This window comes from Rhinatrema bivittatum, chromosome 4 (genome assembly GCF_901001135.1).
Source record: "Rhinatrema bivittatum chromosome 4, aRhiBiv1.1, whole genome shotgun sequence".
In the NCBI taxonomy this organism is placed as follows: domain Eukaryota; kingdom Metazoa; phylum Chordata; class Amphibia; order Gymnophiona; family Rhinatrematidae; genus Rhinatrema; species Rhinatrema bivittatum.
In genome coordinates this window covers 365,271,055-365,290,513 of record NC_042618.1, presented here as the reverse complement: position 1 = coordinate 365,290,513, position 19,459 = coordinate 365,271,055, and the positions used below count along the sequence as shown (strand labels likewise).

The 19,459-nt window shown below is 41.2% G+C and overlaps 1 protein-coding gene across 6 annotated transcripts in view; it reads left to right on the top strand.

Moving 5' to 3' along the window:
- Positions 1–19,459, top strand: part of RAF1 (Raf-1 proto-oncogene, serine/threonine kinase) — a 250,516-nt gene that overhangs the window by 122,712 nt on the left and 108,345 nt on the right. For 3 of the 6 annotated variants that reach the window (XM_029600790.1, XM_029600789.1, XM_029600791.1), the window contains exons 6-11: positions 632–730; positions 1,950–2,103; positions 3,626–3,685; positions 14,238–14,265; positions 14,358–14,485; positions 15,154–15,271. In XM_029600790.1, the coding sequence (XP_029456650.1) occupies positions 632–730; positions 1,950–2,103; positions 3,626–3,685; positions 14,238–14,265; positions 14,358–14,485; positions 15,154–15,271 (587 nt within the window). The remainder of the gene's footprint in view (positions 1–631; positions 731–1,949; positions 2,104–3,625; positions 3,686–14,237; positions 14,266–14,357; positions 14,486–15,153; positions 15,272–19,459) is intronic. The other 3 variants (XM_029600794.1, XM_029600792.1, XM_029600795.1) reach the window with 3 other exon arrangements.

Genomic DNA, 19,459 nt, shown 5'->3' with positions numbered 1-19,459 from the left:
TTTGTGAAGTTCTAAAATTTAATCACAACAAGAGTATAAGTTTGAGCAGGGATGGCCTTGTATCTGACATACATAAGTTTACTAGAACATTCTGAAATTAAAATGTGGATATTAAAATGAAAAGATTTATAAATTCCCCCTAATAGCAATAACTGTGAGGTTCCCAAGGATGAGGGTCTAGAGCAGGTATGGATCCTGGTGGACTTTGAGGTAGGTCACATGATGATAAAAGCCATGTTGTGGTGACTCAACCAAGATCACCAAAAATACAGTGCAGGACAGCAAAACTGTTAAAATCTGAAAGATTAGGTGGGCAACATTAAACTGTGAAAACCTTCCTATTTTGAAACTGGTCCTGTAATTTTTGTTGCTTTTAAGAGGGTCCCATCTAAGAAATTTGAAAATTGGTTCAGTAGGCCCCACCCCCTTTTCCTCTTTTCTTGTCATATCTGTTGGTGCTCTCTTCATGGACTCGGAATTCTTACTCTAGCTATTTGCCTGCTATTACCTCATAACAGATGGATGCATTAGTGGGAGTGTCCATGCAGGCCATAGTCTATAAACCCATGAAATCTTTATCATGAGTCTCCTAGTAGTTATATAGCTGATACATATTTTTTAATGTTTTCAGATTATTTCCCAATTCAAATATTGGTGATGGTGGCGTTCCTGCACTGCCCTCTTTAACACTGCGGCGGATGCGGGAGTCTGTATCCCGTATACCTGTTAGGTAAACTTCATGTATAAATATGCTCGTGTTTAGCTTTGGGCTTTCTCTCTTTCTGTCCTGAATTGACTGCTGCTCTGGTTGGACTAGGATAGCTGGGATATAGAAAGATTGTGCCTGAGTAGTGGAGAACAATCCTATGGCCTTGATTTTAAAAGGTTTTCTTCTGTTTTGTGGTTGTGTAAAAATCTTCAGAAAGCGACCTAGTTTTAAGAAGCATTCTAGTACAGCTAAACTAAGTTATCTGAGATGAACTGTTCATCGGTAGGTATATAGAGCCATATCTTCCACCATTTGAACTAGAGGTTTCCTCAAACCAGTCTGGTGTTCAGCATTTTCATAGTAAGTATGCATGAGGTCTGGCAGTGCATGCAAATATATCTGATGCATAATCGTGGTGGAAATTCTGAAAACAAAACTGGTTTGTGACCCTCGTGGACTGGATTTGGAGACCCCGGATCTGAACAAATGAAAAATTCTTCTGCCATTTTTTTTCTTAATGGAATCATCTGTTTGCTTTATTTCTAGGCCATGTGAAATACACTTCAACCATAAGAGTGTAGATTGAATGCTTTTCAGTTTCTTTCTTTTCTGCTGCCATGAAATGTTAATGCTAGTGACTGCTATTTCAACTCTGAAGGAAACTTAAAAAAAAAAAAAAAAAGTATAGAGAACTTTTTAATTGATGTCTGATTTACATGAGTTCTGTTGCCACAGCTTTAAAAATTAAATTAAAGTATCTCGAACAAACTTTGTTATTATAGAAAATTTGTCTGTAATAACTGAATGCACATTCGGTTTGGACTTATTAATTTTTAAAGAATGCCATGTCTTACTTTCATCTCTAAAATTTCATTTGAAACAGCTTATAGAACTGTCAAAACAATTTATTATGAGAGGGAGAATGGAGGAAAGGCCTGAAAGTGGCAGAAAAGCAGACCATTTCTAAATGTGCTGAGCAAGTCTCTCTCACTGTCAACATCTAGCTCAAAACCAGCTAATGTAAACAAATTAAGGGGGCAAGATCCAGCTAGTTAAAGAGTTTGTGTTTTGTTAGCCTGTAATGGTGTTAACTCTTCTTCTCCTGGTAGATATCTTTAAGGATTCCCTGTACTTCTGATGTATGGGGTTTTTCAAGGCTGAAGGCAATTAGAATTGTAGATAGGTGGGAGATACATTTTTCAATAAAATTTAAAACCTTGTCTTTTGGGTTTCTTCACAGTTCTCAGCATAGATATTCTACGCCTCATGCCTTTACATTCAGTACAAGCAATCCGACTTCTGAGGGTTCCCTTTCTCAAAGACAGAGGTCTACATCCACACCTAACGTCCACATGTTCGATACTGCCATGCCTGTGGATAGCAGAATCATTGAGGTAAGGAATTAAAAAAAAAATCAAAACTGGGCAGTGCCCAGCCGTTCATGAATTGTCCTGTACTTTCCTCATTCCATTCTTTGTCCACTTAATTCATCCATGACTTAATTTTGGCCAACTGGGAAGTGGATGGGCACACACGAATTTTATTTTTTTTTTAATTTGTTTCGCCTTTTTTTTTTCTAGCATGTTTTTGTGGTTCGTTTCATTTGTTTTGATGATTTATGCATGTAAACACCATTTTGCAAGCTTAAAATTTAATTTTATGTGTGTAAATTGTACTTATGCATATAAAATAAAATGTTATGCATGTAAAAACGTACACATTTAAATTACTGAAACAAATGAAAACGCATGCACCACCCCAGTAAGTAGCAATACATAAATTTGTTGGGATTTTAACCCTTTTCTTTGTAGAGCAGGGTTTCTCAAATCTTGTCCCCCAGGGCTGGTTTTCAGGGTGCTCTTGATGAGTATTCATGAAATATATGTGCATATACTTGGTCCAGCTGGGTTGATTTGCACATTTTAATTTATTCTAAGATCCAGATCTGTATGTGGCTCTTAAGGATCATTGTTGAGAACCCCTAGTCTAGAGAATCCGGACCATTGTTGGTATCACTTTTGCAGATTTCAGCAATTTTCTGCTAAGGTTTTTATTAAGTACATATTGGTATAGTGACAGGTAACAACGTTGAGTTCTACAAATCAGCTATGATATAGCAAGTGCTAGGCATTAAAAATCACTGACAGTTGTAAGGAATGAGGGTTGGATAATTATATTTTGGGTGCCATTGGAGTGTCATCAGGCCAATACACACGTCTTCTCCACAGGTGGAACATTGACAGACTCTGGTGCTATTGTGGCCATGGATCAGTGCAAAACTGCACAAAACTATACAGAGTTCCCCCTGAAGCCTTTTCTTGGCTTCTGGACTTTGACATGCATATTTATCTCCTGAACATATTGCCATATGCAAGGGAGAGTTGCCATTTGCCACTTGCTACTTTAATGCACGTTTCTTTTTTTACATTAATAAAACCAAACCTGTAAATCATATCCATTTAAACCTAATCTGTAGCTGCCTTTAGAAACCTGGCAACTGCACAAGGATTTGTATACTAGTGCTTTTCAAATACTTATGGTATCACAAGTGAAAAGAAGTACTTGGCATAATGAAGTGACATCCCTCTTTGAGTTTACTATACTACCTTATTTCATTGTGTCATTGGTGTCCTATAAAAGGCTTTTTAAAAATCTGGACTTCTTGCACTACAGTTAAAATACAATTAGAAAATCTTTTATTCTCTTGACATGGATGCTTAATTTTAATTTTGGAAGACAATTTTGGATATATAATAACTTTTCTACCTGCACATACCTATTACTATGCAGTTTTTCTTCATTTTCCTTATCTCCTCTTTTTACTCATGTCTCATATTTCTCAATTGCTATCTTTTTTTTTTTTTCCATGTATTTCTTTGTTCTCTCGTCTTTCCATCTTTCATTGTTTTGGACTAGAATAATGGCCTGAACACTTCTCCCAGGTCCTGGTGCAGACGGTTTTATTTAAGGGGAAGAGTACGTATTCTTCTTGGTGACTTTTGATTTCATGTAATAAAAGAATTGATAAAATAATTACATAACAAATATTGGCTGTCTGTATTAAGCTTCTAACTATAATATGTGCATCAACCTCAGATTTTCCACTAATTAGAATGCTGTTGAGAAATCAATATTTTTTATAACACTATGTACTTGATAGATTTTTTTTAATTACATTTTTCTTAAGTCTTTTTATGTGCTGGAAAGAAATGGCTGCTGCTTCTGTAGATGTGTTCCAATAGCATGAGTTAGGGCTCAAGTTACATTTTCTGTCAGTAAGCAGGCAGAATTAGCCATTATATATGGGTGACATTATCTAGCAGCACTGAATGGACTCGTCTCTCCAAGCTTTAAGCACCCTGGACCTCTGCAAATGTGGGGACATTTGTCTACAGGCATAGCAGTTGTTCTGGTCATGTTCCAGGCTGAGGCAACGATAATACAATTTGTGGCCACTGGTGAGGTACAAAACTCACATTGTAAGTCCTCTGGAGATAGGGAAATACCTACAGTACCCGAATGTAAACAGATGTGATATCTCAGATTGAATGTCGGTATATAAAAAATAATAAATAAATACATAAATAAGCTCTACTGAGATGTGCGGGAGTTTGCATATAGGTGTTGCCTCGTGAGTCTTCTCAGTCATTTTTGTCCGAGCACAGTACAGACATGAACTTTCTCTCATATTTTCTTTCAGTAAAAATCCTTAAAACTTTCTCAATTCGATATTTTTTTTTTCAAAAGTTGCCTTGCTGCTTCTGCAGCCCCACAACAGCACTTTTCAGTGCTACTGGAAAAAAAAAAAATCATGACGAAGACACATGGCCTTCTTCCACCATGTCTAGTCAGAAGAAGAAGTCAACTGCGGTGAGCAGTTTCAACAGTTGTATCTGTGGGAAGATTATGTCCCTCACCAGTGGCCAGAAATTGTATTATCGTTGCCTCAGCCTGGAACATGACCAGAAGGACCACTATGCCTGTAGACAAATGTCCCCATATTTGCAGAGGTCCAGGGTGCTTCATATCAAGGAACTATGTAAATCTCTTCAGAGTCGCAGTAGATCTTTGTCCTGCAGTGCATCCTTATCTGCCTCATTAGGAAAGGAGCTGAGCAGGAACTCCTTAAAAACTCCACCCACTCAGGCTGAAGCTGCGGAGTCAAGTTCCACCAGCCACTCTGTATCAAAGTGAAATCTGCATCAATCATTGGATCTATTGCAGCCTTCATTGAAAAAATGCAAACATTCTAAGTAGGGTGCATGGCACCGGCACTGTCAATGCAGCTATGATCTATACCAACAGCATTGAGACACATCTTCCACCGATGCCATAGGCACTTGACGCAGGATGTGCCTAGATGCATGATGCACCGAAGCCATGGAAGCCAGCGACCTTCATTCATACTGACTCATCTGCTCTTTAGTCACATGCAGGTCTATCCTGTAAAGTGCGGCCGCGTTTACCCTGCTCCTAAGCCGCGTTCTACTCACTTTCCGGCCGCGTTATCCCTTCCTGCGATCCCGAATCCCCTTTAACCTACTCCTACCGCGTCCTAAAATCCCCGGCCAACCCCTTCCGCACGCGGCATGTATATTGCATGCAAACGAGCGAATTAGCTATTCCCTATCATCCCGTAACCCGCACCCCGACTATCGCTATCTTTCCCTGCCGTTTTGTCGCGCGTTTAACCTGCTAACTTACCGCCTACCCTTACCCCTGCGGTAGAGGCAGGGGTAAGGGTAGGCGGCAAGCTTTCCCCCAGCCCCCGCTCACCTGCCCCGGCCGCGATCATGGGTGCCGGTCTCCGGGGCAGCCCCAGTCCTCTCCCCTCCTCCCGAAGCAAAAAAAAAAAAGCGAAAAAACGTAAAAGCAAAAAGTAAGTCGCTTTGCCGCTTCACACTGTCAGTGTCTCTTCTTCCCTCCTCCCGGAGCAAGGCTGCTTTTCGCGCCCTGCTTCGGGAGGAGGGAAGAAGAGACACTGACTGTGTGAAGCGGCGAAGCGACTTACTTTTTGCAGCCCCGATTGGAACTCTCCTGCCTCCCACTGCGCGACTTACTTTTTGGCAGCCGTCCGGCCATCGGGAAGAACGTATCATGGCTCCCCTGCCTCCCGGAGAAGATGGACGCCAGCACGGGGGAAAGCGGCCCCTGTGCATGCAATTGGTCGCTCAAGACGTGACGTCACATGCCGTGACGCCAAACGTCGTGACGTCACGTCTTGAGCGGCCAATTGCATGCACAGGGGCCGCTTTCCCCCGTGCAGGCGTCCATCTTCCCCGGGAGGCAGGGGAGCCACGATACGTTCTTCCCGATGGCCGGATGGCTGCAAAAAAAGTAAGTCGCGCAGCGGGAGGCAGGAGAGTTCCGATCGGAGCTGCAAAAAGTAAGTCGCTTCGCCGCTTCGTACTGCCAGTCCCTTCTCCCCTCCTCCCGGAGCAAGGCTGCTTTTCGCGCCCTGCTTCGGGAGGAGGGGAGGGGGACTGGCAGTCCCGACTTCCTGGTATCTGTCATTTCAAATGACATTTGAAATGACAGATACCAGCGTGGCGTGAAACGTTAGGCCCGCACACCCAGGATACTGTATAGGCGCTCTATCCAGTAAAATGGGTTGCGCGGGCCTAACACTTCACGGACCCTTCTTAGACGCGGTTTACATTTGCATAAAATTATTGTTCAGGATCGAGCGGTAGGTGAGCTGCACTGTGCGGGCGGCAACCGCGGGTGCACCGGGCACTAACGCAGCTCTTCCTATCGCTCGGTACTGGATAGACCTGATGGTGCTCATGATCCTATATCACATGATCCTGTGATGCACAATGCAAGGACCACAGTGCAGATTCATTGCAGTATCATTAACCTACATTGGATTCCTCAGTGTGTGTCTAAAGACCCATCAAAGCATATCAAAGAATCCAAGGTGTCCAAACACTCTACCCCATCAAAACCATTGATGCAACCACCTCAGCCTTTTAATTTATGAAGCTGCATTACCAACCAGCTCTTCACAGCCCATCTTAGATCTGCAGGAGAAGGGGTGAGGTTACCCCTGCACTGCCAATAGCCAGGACATTTACCTTGCCTAGACGAGTGGTAGAAGGACTTTACAGAAGACTGCAGAACCTGTGACCTCTATTGTACCACTCAATTCTAACAGGCTGCCAGGCCTCATGCAGGAGCCTATCCTTGTCTTGAAAGAGGTTGTTTGCACCACCTATGGCAGGTCAGAGGACACACATCGCTCAACCAAATTGCAGACTTTGTGAGGAGTTTCTTTACCTCTTTGACCAAGGAGATAGAAGGAACTTTCCAGCCTCTCCTTTCTACTACTGCTATGGTGATACTACAGACTGGAGTCACGATATTACCTTTGGGGTGAACTCATCAAAACCCTTGCTCAGCAGGTTCTTCATTGTCCATTGTAGCAGATTCTAGCAGGTCAGAGATCATATATCAGACAACCTTTCCTCTGAGTCTACCAGTGGCCCATCATGGAGTCCTGGGTAAGCGACCCAGTGCCTTCTATGCTTGAATGAAGACTCTACTGGCATACCCTCCAACCTATTTCCAGGTCTTCTGGATCACATCTCGCCACCAGACAATCTTACCTATTCTAAGTTTGTGGAAAAGATGGGTGCAGCACTGAGCGTCCGTGTCCGCAAAAACAAAGATCCCCTTCTTAGCTCCTTGGGCTTCTTCAAATATTGGACCCTCCAGCCAAATCAGTGGTCCTTCCAGTTCATGATATGCTCAGTGCATCTGCAGATGAGAATGTGGGAAACTCCCATTTCAGTCACTCCTACAACTAGAAAGTTAGTCCTCACATTCAAAGTCCAGCACTCACCAAGCTTTGCTGTCATCCAGTTGTCTCACCAGTCCATAGTTGCATCTTCTACGAAGAAAGTGAAGAAGACACAGATTCAATCATATTCTTCTCCTGGAAAAGACCACAAACTTCTGGATAACTTTGTCAAGGAAAGTTTTCAAAGTGCAGTGCTGAATTGCATTGAATCAAATCTTGAGAAGATGCAGTATATAAGAATTTTTAATAGATATCTGCTCGCATCCACCGTTCTAGATGATGCAGTACATTCATGACTGTATTCAAAAGTTGAGGCCTTTCTTACCTGCCATGGAGCAAAGCAATTACTATCCACAACCACTCCTAGATGTAGAAGAGGGCATCCACCATCTATTCAAATCAGTATACGAATCCTTTGATTCTGTTGCATGTACCTCCTCTGCCTCTATTGGGGCTAGATGTATGGTGTGGCTTTGAGCAAGCAGCACCCAGAAGGACATCCACGAAAAACTTGTGGACCTCCCCTGCTTAGGGGACAATCTTTTTGGTGGAAAGCTCCATGAGACAGAATGTAGTGATGCAGTTGTTCTCGACATCTGCTGAATAGCCCTCCATAACACAATAACAGTATCCCTACAAATAGCCATACTTCCATAAGAGGCCATACTAGTCTTTTCAACAGTACAGTCTACCGCCTCTTCCAGCACATCATGAACAGCCACTTCCGGCCAGACCTCGACAAAGAGAACACAGTCTGCAGAAACCTATGCAACAACCCAGTCCAAACCAAGACCTGGGGCCTAGATTTTGATCCCTCCCAATAGAGGGAAGAATCCAACATTTTGTGGAGGAGTGGCGTCTGATCACCAAGGGCCTCTGGGACCTCCAAATTGTGCAGTCTGGGTACCGGTTGTGTTTCTCCCAGCATCTATTCCTCCCATATTGTTTGGTGCTCCATCCAGATCCATCTCATTTACCACAGCTTCGACTGGAAATCCAATCGCTTCTCCAATGAACGAGCGATTAAAGCCAATTCCAGCATATCAGCATGGACTGGGTTTCTATTCCTGATATTTCCTTATCCCCAAGAAAATGGGGGAACTGTGCCCATTCTTGACTTGAGACGCCTAAACATACATATTTTAAGAGAAGTTCTAAATGAACTCCCTCAGCACGATCCTGCCTTAAATACAGAAAGACGATCTAAAGAATGCATATGCTCGCACATCCATCCACCCTTCGCATTGGCACTACCTCTGCTTCTGGGTGAATATTTCCCACTGCTAATACAGATTACTCCCATTTGGCCTCTAAGGCCCCAAGGGTCTTTCTAAAATGTTTTGCGATAGTGGCAGCTCATCTTTGTCACAAGGGAATGCACGTCTTCCCATACCTGGATTTGGCTTATCACAGTGAACTCACAGGACAAATTATTATGCTCTATGAGCTTAACTATAGCTCTTCTAAAATGCTTAGGTTTTCTGATCAACTTTTGAAAAAATCAAGCATGGAACCTAATCAGAGATTCAAATTCATTGGGGCTTAGTTAAACTCGATAAAGGAAGGAGCATTCCTGACTGAGTGAACATCGTGACATCACTCATCTTGAACCTCCTCTTTTCTCCATGCTCCTCTGTAAGATGGCTCCAGGTAGTTCTTGGTCATATGGCAGTGGCCATCCATGTGGTTCTGCTGACCTATCTTCGCATCCACTTTCTCCAGTGGGGGTCCATGTACCCAGTGGGATCAATTAACTCAACCGCTGTTATCTCGCGTGCAGATCACAGCAACTATGAGTTAATGGTTGCTGTACCCGTGAGTTCTCAAGGAAAGACCTCCTCTTTGCTCGCTCCCCTACCAAGTAATTCTGGTGATGGATGCCTTCACTAAAAAGTGGGGAGCACATACTGGAACCCTTCAAACACAAGCTCTCTGGACTCTTCAAGGAACTGCTATCAAATCAGTCTTCTAAAGTTGAATGCTTCTTTAGAATGTGGAGTAATTCTGGAGGAATGTAAAAGGGCGGATGTAGTTCCTAGACATAAAAGTGGAAGTGAGGAGGCTGGGAACTACATGCTAATTAGTCTGATCTCTGTGGTGAGCAAACTTTTGGAATCACTGCTAAAATAGAGGATAGTGCAATTTTTGGAATCGAATGGATTGCAAGATCTGAGGCAGCATGGTTTTATTGGAGGTAAATCTTGTCTGATGAATCTGATCAATTTCTTTGATTGGGTGACCAGAGAGCTGGATCAAGGGAGATGTAGTGTACTTGGATTTCAGGAAGGCCTTTGACACAGTTAAGTACAGAAGACTTACAAATAAATTATGCGCCTTTGGTATGGATCCTAGAGTGACTGAGTGGATTACAAAATGGCTGAGTGGGAGGTGACAAAGATGGAAACATTTTTGTGAGCAGCATAACGAAAGGTTTGTCTTTATGCTGGTGATACCAAAAATCTGTAATAGGGTGGGTAGCCAGGAAGAAGACGAAAACCATGAGGAGGGATCTAGCAAAGCTCGAGGAATGGGCAAAAGTCTGGCAGCTAAGATTTAATGCTAAAAAAAAAAAAAGCAGAGTAATTTTTAACTGTAGTCAACCATCAGGATGAATTTCTATTAAACTCTCAACCCCAAGTAATGTCTTTTGATATAAACTCTTATTTGTTACCGAATACTAATGGCACTACCCATGTAATTTATGAGCTATATTTTCCTTTGATATTGGTGCCCTATTGTAAACCGTTATGATGGTGAATAACTTAATGACGGTATATAAAAGCTCTTAAATAAATAAAATACATTTAGGATGCAAAAACACAAGGGAAAAGTACAGTATTGGAAGTGAAATTCTTCGAAGCACAAAGGAAGAGCGGGATCTGGGGGTAATTGTATATAATGATCTTATGGTAGCCAAATGGGTGGATAAAGTGACAGTAAAAGCCAGAAAGAATCTTGGCTGCATAGGGAGAAAAAATATTGATCAGCAGAAAAAGGGAGGTGATATTGCTCCTGTATAGGTCCCTGGTGAGACGTCACTTGGAATACTGTGTACAGTTCTGGAGACCACACTTTCAAAAGGATATGAACAGGATGGATTTGGTCCAAAGGATGGCTACTAAAATGATCCATGGTCTTCGTTCTAAAGCATATAGAGAGAGACTTAAGGATCTCAACATGTATACCCTAGAGGAAAGGAGAGAGAAGTTTCATTGCACAGGAGGTGAGACCCTTTCAGTGGAAAGGAGGATCTAGAATGAGGGGCCATGAGATGAGATTGAAAGGGGGTAGCCTCAGGAGTAATCTTAGGAAATATTTCTTTACAGAGAGGTTGGTGGATGTGTGGAACAGCCTCCCAGTAGAAGTGGTGGAAACAAAAACCGTATCTGAATTCAAGAAATCATGGGATAAATACAGGGGATTTCTAAAGAAGTGATAAGGATTATAATTATAAATTAATTGGATGGATGGGCACACTGGATGGGCCATACGGTCTTTTTCTGCTGTCATGTTTCTGTGAAAGCAATCTAATACACTTTATCAACCTTTATGCATTTTCTTCTAGGAAAGAGCATCTTAATTCAAACAGACAGCCAGGTTGCAGTGTTTTATGTCAACAAGCAAGGAGGAACGGGATCATAGCATCTCTGCCACAAAGCCTTAAAAATCTGGCTTTGGGCAGAAAGAAATCTAGCTGCTCTATAGGCCACTTATCTGACAGGCATCTCAAACATACTGTCAGATTGACTCGGCAAAGTGTTTCAGCTACTCTGTACAGCAATCAATTGCAGCCAAACTCTTCATCTTATGGGGTGTACCATTGGTGGACCTGTTCGCATCAGAGCAGAAAGCACAACTGAATCAATTTTGCTCAGTTTTACCAAGTGATCACAGGCTAGCTCAAGATGTTTTCCTTTTCACCTGGGGTCCATTACCGTTTATTGCCAGAACAGTGGAGAAGGTTTTTCAGGACCGTGTTTGTTTAATCCTCATAGCCCCAATGTGGCTCAGACAGATCTGGTATACATATCTCATACAAATTTCCAGCAGTCATCCTATACATCTGAGAACAGACTCTGCGCTGTTGACTGCGCTGTTGACATAGGATGGTACAATGTCCTGTCTTCCTAACCTTTCTGCCCTCAACCTTGCAACTTGGATTTTGAGCACTCAATGACAAGAGGAACTTCACTTATTAACAGAAATTATGGACATACTAATGTTCTTTAGAAAGCCTTCCACTGGGAGAAACTATGCCTTCAAATGGCACAGGTACTCTAAATAGTGTCATCAAAATGCTTTGGACCCATTTTCCTGTGAGCCTAAGCATTTGCTTAAATATTTGCTCCACCTTTGTGAGTCAGGCCTTGCCACCTCTTCCGTATGAGTGCACCTCTGTGCTGTAGCAGCTTACTATACTCAAGTAGGCAGCAAACTGATCTCTGATCCCCTGACATTTCATTTTATGAAAGACCTATAACATGTCAAAAGCCATGTGTTTGTGGGACCTGAATGTAGTCCTTTCCCAACTAAAGAATCCTCCTTTTGAGTCACTGGAGCTAAAGTACTTGACATGGAAGATGGTCTTCCTTGCTGCAAGACTTCAGCTAGGAGAGTCAGCGAACTCCAAGCTTTTTTTCCACTATCCTCCATACATGCAATTCTTCTACAACAGGGCGGTTCTCCAAAATCACCCAAATTTCTTCCAAAGGTCATCTCGACTTTCTATATCAATCAGTCAGTCCATTGTATTGCTTACCTTCTTTCCTAGGCCAATGTGCAAGAGGGTGAAAAAGTCATACATACTCTGGACTGGAAAAGGGCCTTAGCATAGTAAGAAACAACTCTGTTACATCAAAATATCTCCCAATCATTTGTCTGATATGATCGGAACCGATTAGGAGCAGCAGTTGCCAAAAGTACCTTGTCTAACTGGCTGGCTGAATGCATTCATCACTGCCAAACCTTAGCAGGACTGCAAATCACAGACTCTGTGAAGGCTCATCAAGTGAGAGCCATAGCTGCTTCCACTGTGCATCTTTGAGAAGTCATATCTGCAGAGCTGCAATTTGGTCTTCTGTTTGTATCTTTACATCCCATTACTGTCTTGATAACCTCTCAAAGACGGACAGTAAATTTGGAGCAGTTTTGCAAAATCTAGTCTCACTGTAGTCCACTTTTTACCTGGTGAGGGCCGAGTTGCTTACTAAGTAAACACTGTGTTGCATCCCTCAGCTTGGGACTCCCCATATGTAATGGCTAAGTCAGCCTGCTTACTGTTGGATAAAGCAAATTTGCTCAATGTAAACAGTAGATAGCGGGATGAATTAGCCATGGAATACCCACCTGCCACCCTGGAGAATTGACCACATAGCTAGATTAGCCCTGGAATAGACTGAGGAGACTCATGAGGCAATGCCTATGCAGGAACTCTCACACATGCTCAGTAGAGCTCAAAGCTCTACTAACATGGACAGATGAGTTCATTCAGAGCCACCAGATATCACCCACATATAATGACTAAAATTCATCCTGTGCCTCAGTGAACGCAGCTACAGTTGAGTAAGAACAATGGTAGCCTCAGTTTTGAAAAATTCCTGAGCTGTTTAAATTGGAGTCTGAGCAGAGTTGGGACTTGTATCTTGATTTTAATTATTGTGACAAAACTATATGCACCAAATAGCAGGTGTAATTGTGTATGAGCAGTTTTGCTGGGATGATTTCAAAGTGGATTTATGCATATAAGTCTGCTTTGAAAATTGGTGTAACTTATGCAAATATTTGAAAGCTAACTTATGTGCACTGTTACATAACTACCCCCTTAAGTGGCAAATTAACTTCTTTTTTTTATACTTAAAACTATTATAAGTTAAAGATAATAAAGTAAGGAAAAAGTCCATGTGTAAATATTTAGATAACAAACTTGTTCAAATAATTGCCTTTTAATTTCACAGAAACATTTCTCTAACACGTTTAAATTATCTACAAAGTATTACCTTAGCTTGCTTTATCTATTTATTTGTTTTACCTGGGAGGTTTAGTACTCCCAGTTTGATCAGAGCCCAAACAGTTTTATTTCCCCAGTAGGGTTGGATGACATGGCGTTAGTTCAGTTAAAAAAAGAAAAAGAAAATGTGTTGTTAAAAATTCAGCATATAACAAAGAAAAGCAATACAACTGCATACCAAACAGGTTTTACATCTTTTCCCAAACTTCCCTCCACCCTACCTGCCTTACCCCCAACAGATTCAGGATTGACTCTGCCCATAAAAAAGTCCTCAACCGTAACAACAAAACAGAACTGTCAATAACCCATAGCAACATCCCATAGTCTAAACAACTTCTCAATCAATAAAAAAATATCAAGAAGGGACCGTCCTTGGCTGATGGATCAGACCTTACATTTGGTTTTATCCAAAGAGAAACCAAGAAGCTGGTCTAATTTACTAAAAGCAGGCATTTACATTTATATGATATTGCTCTCTTAAGTTCTACTTTGTTTATTTTTACTTGGTATTTGATGTCTGTTATACTAACCTTAGAAGTTTTGCATTTTTGCATGTTTCACTCGACTAATGGTTAATAAGTAGAGTGACTTCATTTAATGTCACTCTACTTATTTCTACTTGTTCACCTTTCATTTAATGTTCACCTTTGTATGTGTGTCTTATGTTGAAATGGCTTATGAAATTCGTTTTTTCTTTTGTTTTGTTTTTTTGTTTATAGGATGCAATTCGAAGTCATAGTGAGTCAGGTAAGGACTTTATAATAATTAAAGGATAGTGGCATATTTGCTTCTGTTTGGCAACCATTTTGGTTATAACAGTACTTGTTTTCACCATATAGCTTCACCCTCGGCTCTGTCCGGCAGCCCTAACAATTTGAGTCCAACGGGCTGGTCTCAGCCTAAAACGCCAGTACCAGCCCACAGAGAGCGAGCACCGGCATCCAGTAACCAAGAGAAAAATAAAATCGTAAGTGTTGGGTTATCGATTTTGGCAATAAGAGAATGCAAAGTGTGAGACTCCATTGGAAGTAATTTCAGTTTCTCTGAATATACTAAAACAGGGTTGTGAATAAGTGGAGTCGCTTTCATTGATTTAACATGCTTCTAACATGTAATACTGTAGTAAAAGTGAAATATAGTGGTTATCCCCCTTTGCTGTGTCCAGAATGGGACATATCTCCAGTTTCTTCCTGAAGATAGTTGAATATCCAATTCAGAACAATTTCTTTCCAGCAGCTCACTTTCCACTCAGTAACTCAATGCAGTGTTAACACTGTGTATAACCAAATCACCCGGTGGGAATTAGACCTACGGTCCTCTGACCAAGGGGCTTTTTTTCTTTTTTTTTTTTTTCTCATGTTCTGTTTTATAATAAATTGATAGAAGTGCTCAGAAATTGTGCATGTGTCTGTGTGTTTTTCTTTGCAACTATTTTCTGGGTTGAGGTTCATAAACCCTCTCCCATTATGTTAAGACAAGTAAATGGATTTACTCCTAGCAATGATTTTTTTTTTAAGTACTCTAGTTTTTTAAATATTTATTTAACTCTATTTTTATTACATTTTCAATGGTATTACAATGCAACAACTACACATTTGTTTAAAATACAATATTTATAAAACTTGCTTCTTCCAGAGGTCTCGTGGACAAAGGGATTCAAGTTACTACTGGGAAATAGAAGCGAGTGAAGTCATGCTTTCTACCAGAATAGGGTCCGGCTCTTTTGGAACAGTGTATAAAGGGAAATGGCATGGTAGGTATTATACAGATTTCATTAGATACCTTTTACCCAACCATATGCAGTTTATTGAAAACAAAATATAGATTCAATAAACTAAACTTTGTTTTAAATCTTTTGTTTAGTATTGCTCAACTAAGCCCTCTAGTCAATTCATGCCACTGATGAATCATCTTAATTTGTTTAAACACTTACATTTATGCTGGTAATCATGAAATAGTAAAATTAAGCTAAATTCCATGATAGGGGGTGAAATAGAAAGGAAAATCAAGGCCGAACATTAATGGCTTAATTTTATTTATTTATAAATTGATAATGAGGTAAATAAGTCAGTTAGCCTAACTGGGTTTAAAAAGGATTTGGACAAGTTTCTGAAGAAGTCAATAAACTGTTATTAACCAAGTAGACTTAAGAAATAGCCACTACTTATCACTGCGCAGTATCAGTATAGGATCTGTTTACTGTTTGGGATTCATCCAGATACTTGTGACTTGGATTGGCCACTGTAGGAAACAAAGATGCTGGGCTTGATGTCTGACACAGTTTAGCAAGTTCTTATCACAATATTTCCACTTATAGTTGGGTAGGGAATTGAAGAGAAAATATCAGCAGTAACCTTAAAGGTTGGGAAGAAGGTTAAAAAGAAGTGTTCTTTTCGGTTGGGCGACATCAGCGAAGAAGAGTGATTTTGTTTTTATTTTTGTTAACTGTGAATAATTCATTTGATCAATCTGTTCTAGGCCTACAATAGAATATTTCACCAATTTTTGGTTTAATCTAGAATTCATGCTCTATGCACAGCAGCATTATTTTGAAAAGGTACCTTGTGTATTTTTTGTAATCTTCAGGAGTTGTTATAAGCTGCTTTAACAGGGCTAGATTTTAAGATTTCTCTACCCTTAGGCATAGGTAGTGATGGTGGAATTTCCCAGAAAGCCCCTGCCCGAATCTTTCTCTTTTCCTCTTTCCCTCTTGACCCCATTCTGTGCTCCCTTACCTGAAGGAGATCTTGAGCTGGCAGCCGCAGCAGTGACAGAAGAAAAAACCAAGTTGAGTGTGGGACCTGCGTGCCAGCATGCACTCACAGGCCCTGCCCTTCACCAGCTTCCTGTTACCATGGAAACCTTACTAGGGGCTTGGCTGCTGTGCAGAGTGGGCTGCTGCAGGGCCTAAGGTTGTGTGCTGGCTCGCAGAACCCATGCTGGGGTTTGTTTTTTTTTCCCCCTATTGTAGCTGCTGTGGAGGCCAGCTCAAGATCAGTCAGCAGTTTTTGTTTGTGCGTATCATGCTGATGGTAAACCAGGATGGTGGCATGGTGCCTTCAAAATTTGGTGCTGTAGGCAGGTACCTGTGCCAAAATCTGGGCCTATATTTTAATTATTAGGCATATCTGTCTCGGGCTCTATTATGAACATTTTTACTTTTACATTAAAATATTCTTGAGTGTTTGGGGCATTTCCCAGAATAGTCCCAGTGCCCTTCTGTTAAATAAAATTAATTTTTAAGAGGAATTATAGGCATGGGTTTTATTGTTGATTTGAATTAAATAATATAGCTTTAAATTATTTGAGCAGTTTGTTTTGTATGGGAACCCACCTCAGGCAGGACTGGTGAAACGTCAAGCTCACAATGCTTTAGTTTATGAATTCATAGTGCTCTCATTTCACAAATGTAGTTTTTACTTTAAACTTCAAGAGAGCAGAAAAACTTGGACGGATATGTAACTTGTTAGCTCTCCCTCCTTTAGGCAGGAGCCTTCTTCCTTATGACCAGCTCTATCAGAGCACAGAAAGGTGGGAATGGGAGACTTGAGGCAACAGCAAGTTTAAATGTGCTGGATAGCAGGTTTATTTCAACGAGTTCACAGAAACCATCACCACTTCTCTCCTCGTTCAGTCCTGGGTGCACTGGGAGTCTGCAGTTCTTCATCAGATGCAGCCTGCAAACAGTTGGAGTTCCTGGAAGCTTGCACCTTTCACTCCCACCCTTCTTTATACTTAAAAGCAGGTTGTGTCTGTTAGCAGTCTGGAAACAAACTACCAGAAGTTACATCCTTGGCTTCTTGTAGCCAGGTTTCAGCTGTCCTGGCTCACTGGCTAAATGTCTTCAGGCTAAATGGATTTTTCTTCCTTGTAGCGCGCCCAGGTATGCCTGGGTGCTCTCTCAACTTGAGATTTTCAACTAGAGACCCACCCTGCACCTGGCTAATGCCTGAAGGGGCTCTTTCCAGGAGCACCATCCTCAGGGGACCCATCAAGAACAGGAGTTGATTACTGCCAACACTTTTTTCCTTTGCAAAAATTTTTTACTTTTTCCTGGTGCTATTTTTTTAAATCACATTTTGTGTGCAAGGCCTGTCCATCCTGCCACACTCCCGTTGGGTACAGTTATTTCTGTCCTTTTTTTTTTCTTTCTTGAAAGTTCTTTTATATCAGTACATTTCAATGGTTCTCTCTCTCTTTCTTTTTATCCTTCAAATCTCCTTTTCAATGCTATTCAAATGTTGGCATATGTTATTAAATAAGGAAGGGCTTGATTTGCCCAAATTTGAGCAGAAAAATATTCTTTGACCACCATGGATAAAAATATTTAAATCATATGCTAGAAAAATGGGGCTCAGATGCCCTGTGTATATCAGAAAAAAGTGAATAAATTCCCATTTACATGAGATTTTAGACTAGCCCCATTTTGTGTAGTGCATTATCAGTTTCATTACAGTATTAATAAGCATTGTCATCTGTTCCCATGATATGCAGTGTTACTTCTTTCCTGATGTCACCAGCATCTGGAATCATGTGGAGGAAATGTCCTGAGCATACTTTGATCATGATGTTGGCTTAAACTAAGAAGAAAAAGTTAAGTGTTTGGCCACACTTCAGTCACTAGAATGCCTCATTAATCTATGGTCCAAACCACTTCTGCAGATCAATTGCATAGGAATCAGTAGGGAAACCAGGATAAATAAATGAAAAATAGAAGTCTTTGACTTATTGTTTAAATTCCCCCACTTGTACTTTTATAGACAAATAAAGAATATTATACTGGATTTAGGAAATTGTCTCATGCATGTAAGAGTTGGAAGGAAAACAACAGTGATCTCATGCACACTCTTGGCAGGAGTCAGTGGCAAAAACATGTAGTATTATTTACACAGCAAAAGTGGATTTCAGGAGACCAGTCAAACTACTACTTATTTCTATAGCGCTACTCAATGCGTGCAGCGCTGTACAAACAACTCAGAAGAGACATTCCCTGTTCAATAGAGCTTGCAGTCTTATCAAGACAAACATACAGGTCAAGAGACAATGGTTAATGAGCTGAAAGTGGATCATCAGACTTAAGATCTAAAAGCAGCCTCAAAAAGGTGAGTTTTCGATGGGATTTAAACAAGGTGAGAGAGGGAGCATGATGCACCTGCACAGGAAGTCTATTCCAAGCACATGGTGCAGCCAGGTGAAAAGCAAGGAGTCAGGCATTGGCGGTAGAGAAGAAGAGCATAGATGGGCCTGACTTGTCTGATGAGAGGAGTGCACGAGGAGGGGTGTGGAGAGAGATAAGAGAGGAGAGATAGTGAGGTGCTGTAGAGTGAAGTAACTTGTAGATGAGTAGTAGGAGCAGGAATGGATAGGAAGTCAATGCAATCACTTCAGAAGAGAGGTTATATGGATGTAGCGACTTTGGCGAACAATAAGTTGCACAACTGAATTTAGGATAGATTGTAGTGGAGAGAGATGGCTCACCAGGAGACCTGTGAGGAGCAGGTTGCAATAGTCTAAGCGGGAGGGGATGAGAGTGGATAAGGGTTCTGGTAGTGTGTTCAGAAAAGAAACAGCTGGATTTTGGTGATGTTAGGGAAAGAAATGGCATTTTAGCAGAGTTTTGGATATGTATAGAGAAGGAGAGAGAGGTGTCAAAGATGACTCCTAGGTTATGAATTGAGGTGTGAGGATGATCGTGTTATTCACAGAAATAGAGAGAGGAGAAAGAGGGGAGGTGGGCCTGGTGGGGAAAGATAAGGAGTTCACTCTTAGCTATGTTGAGTTTAAGATGGAAGTGGGACATCCAGGGAACAATGTCAGACAAAGCAGGCTGCGATCTGGGACTGGGTTTCTGATGAAATTTCTAGTGTAGAGAGGTAAATCTAAGAGTCATCAGCATAAAAATGATATTGAAAGCCATGAGAGGAAATCCAGAGTTCCAAGG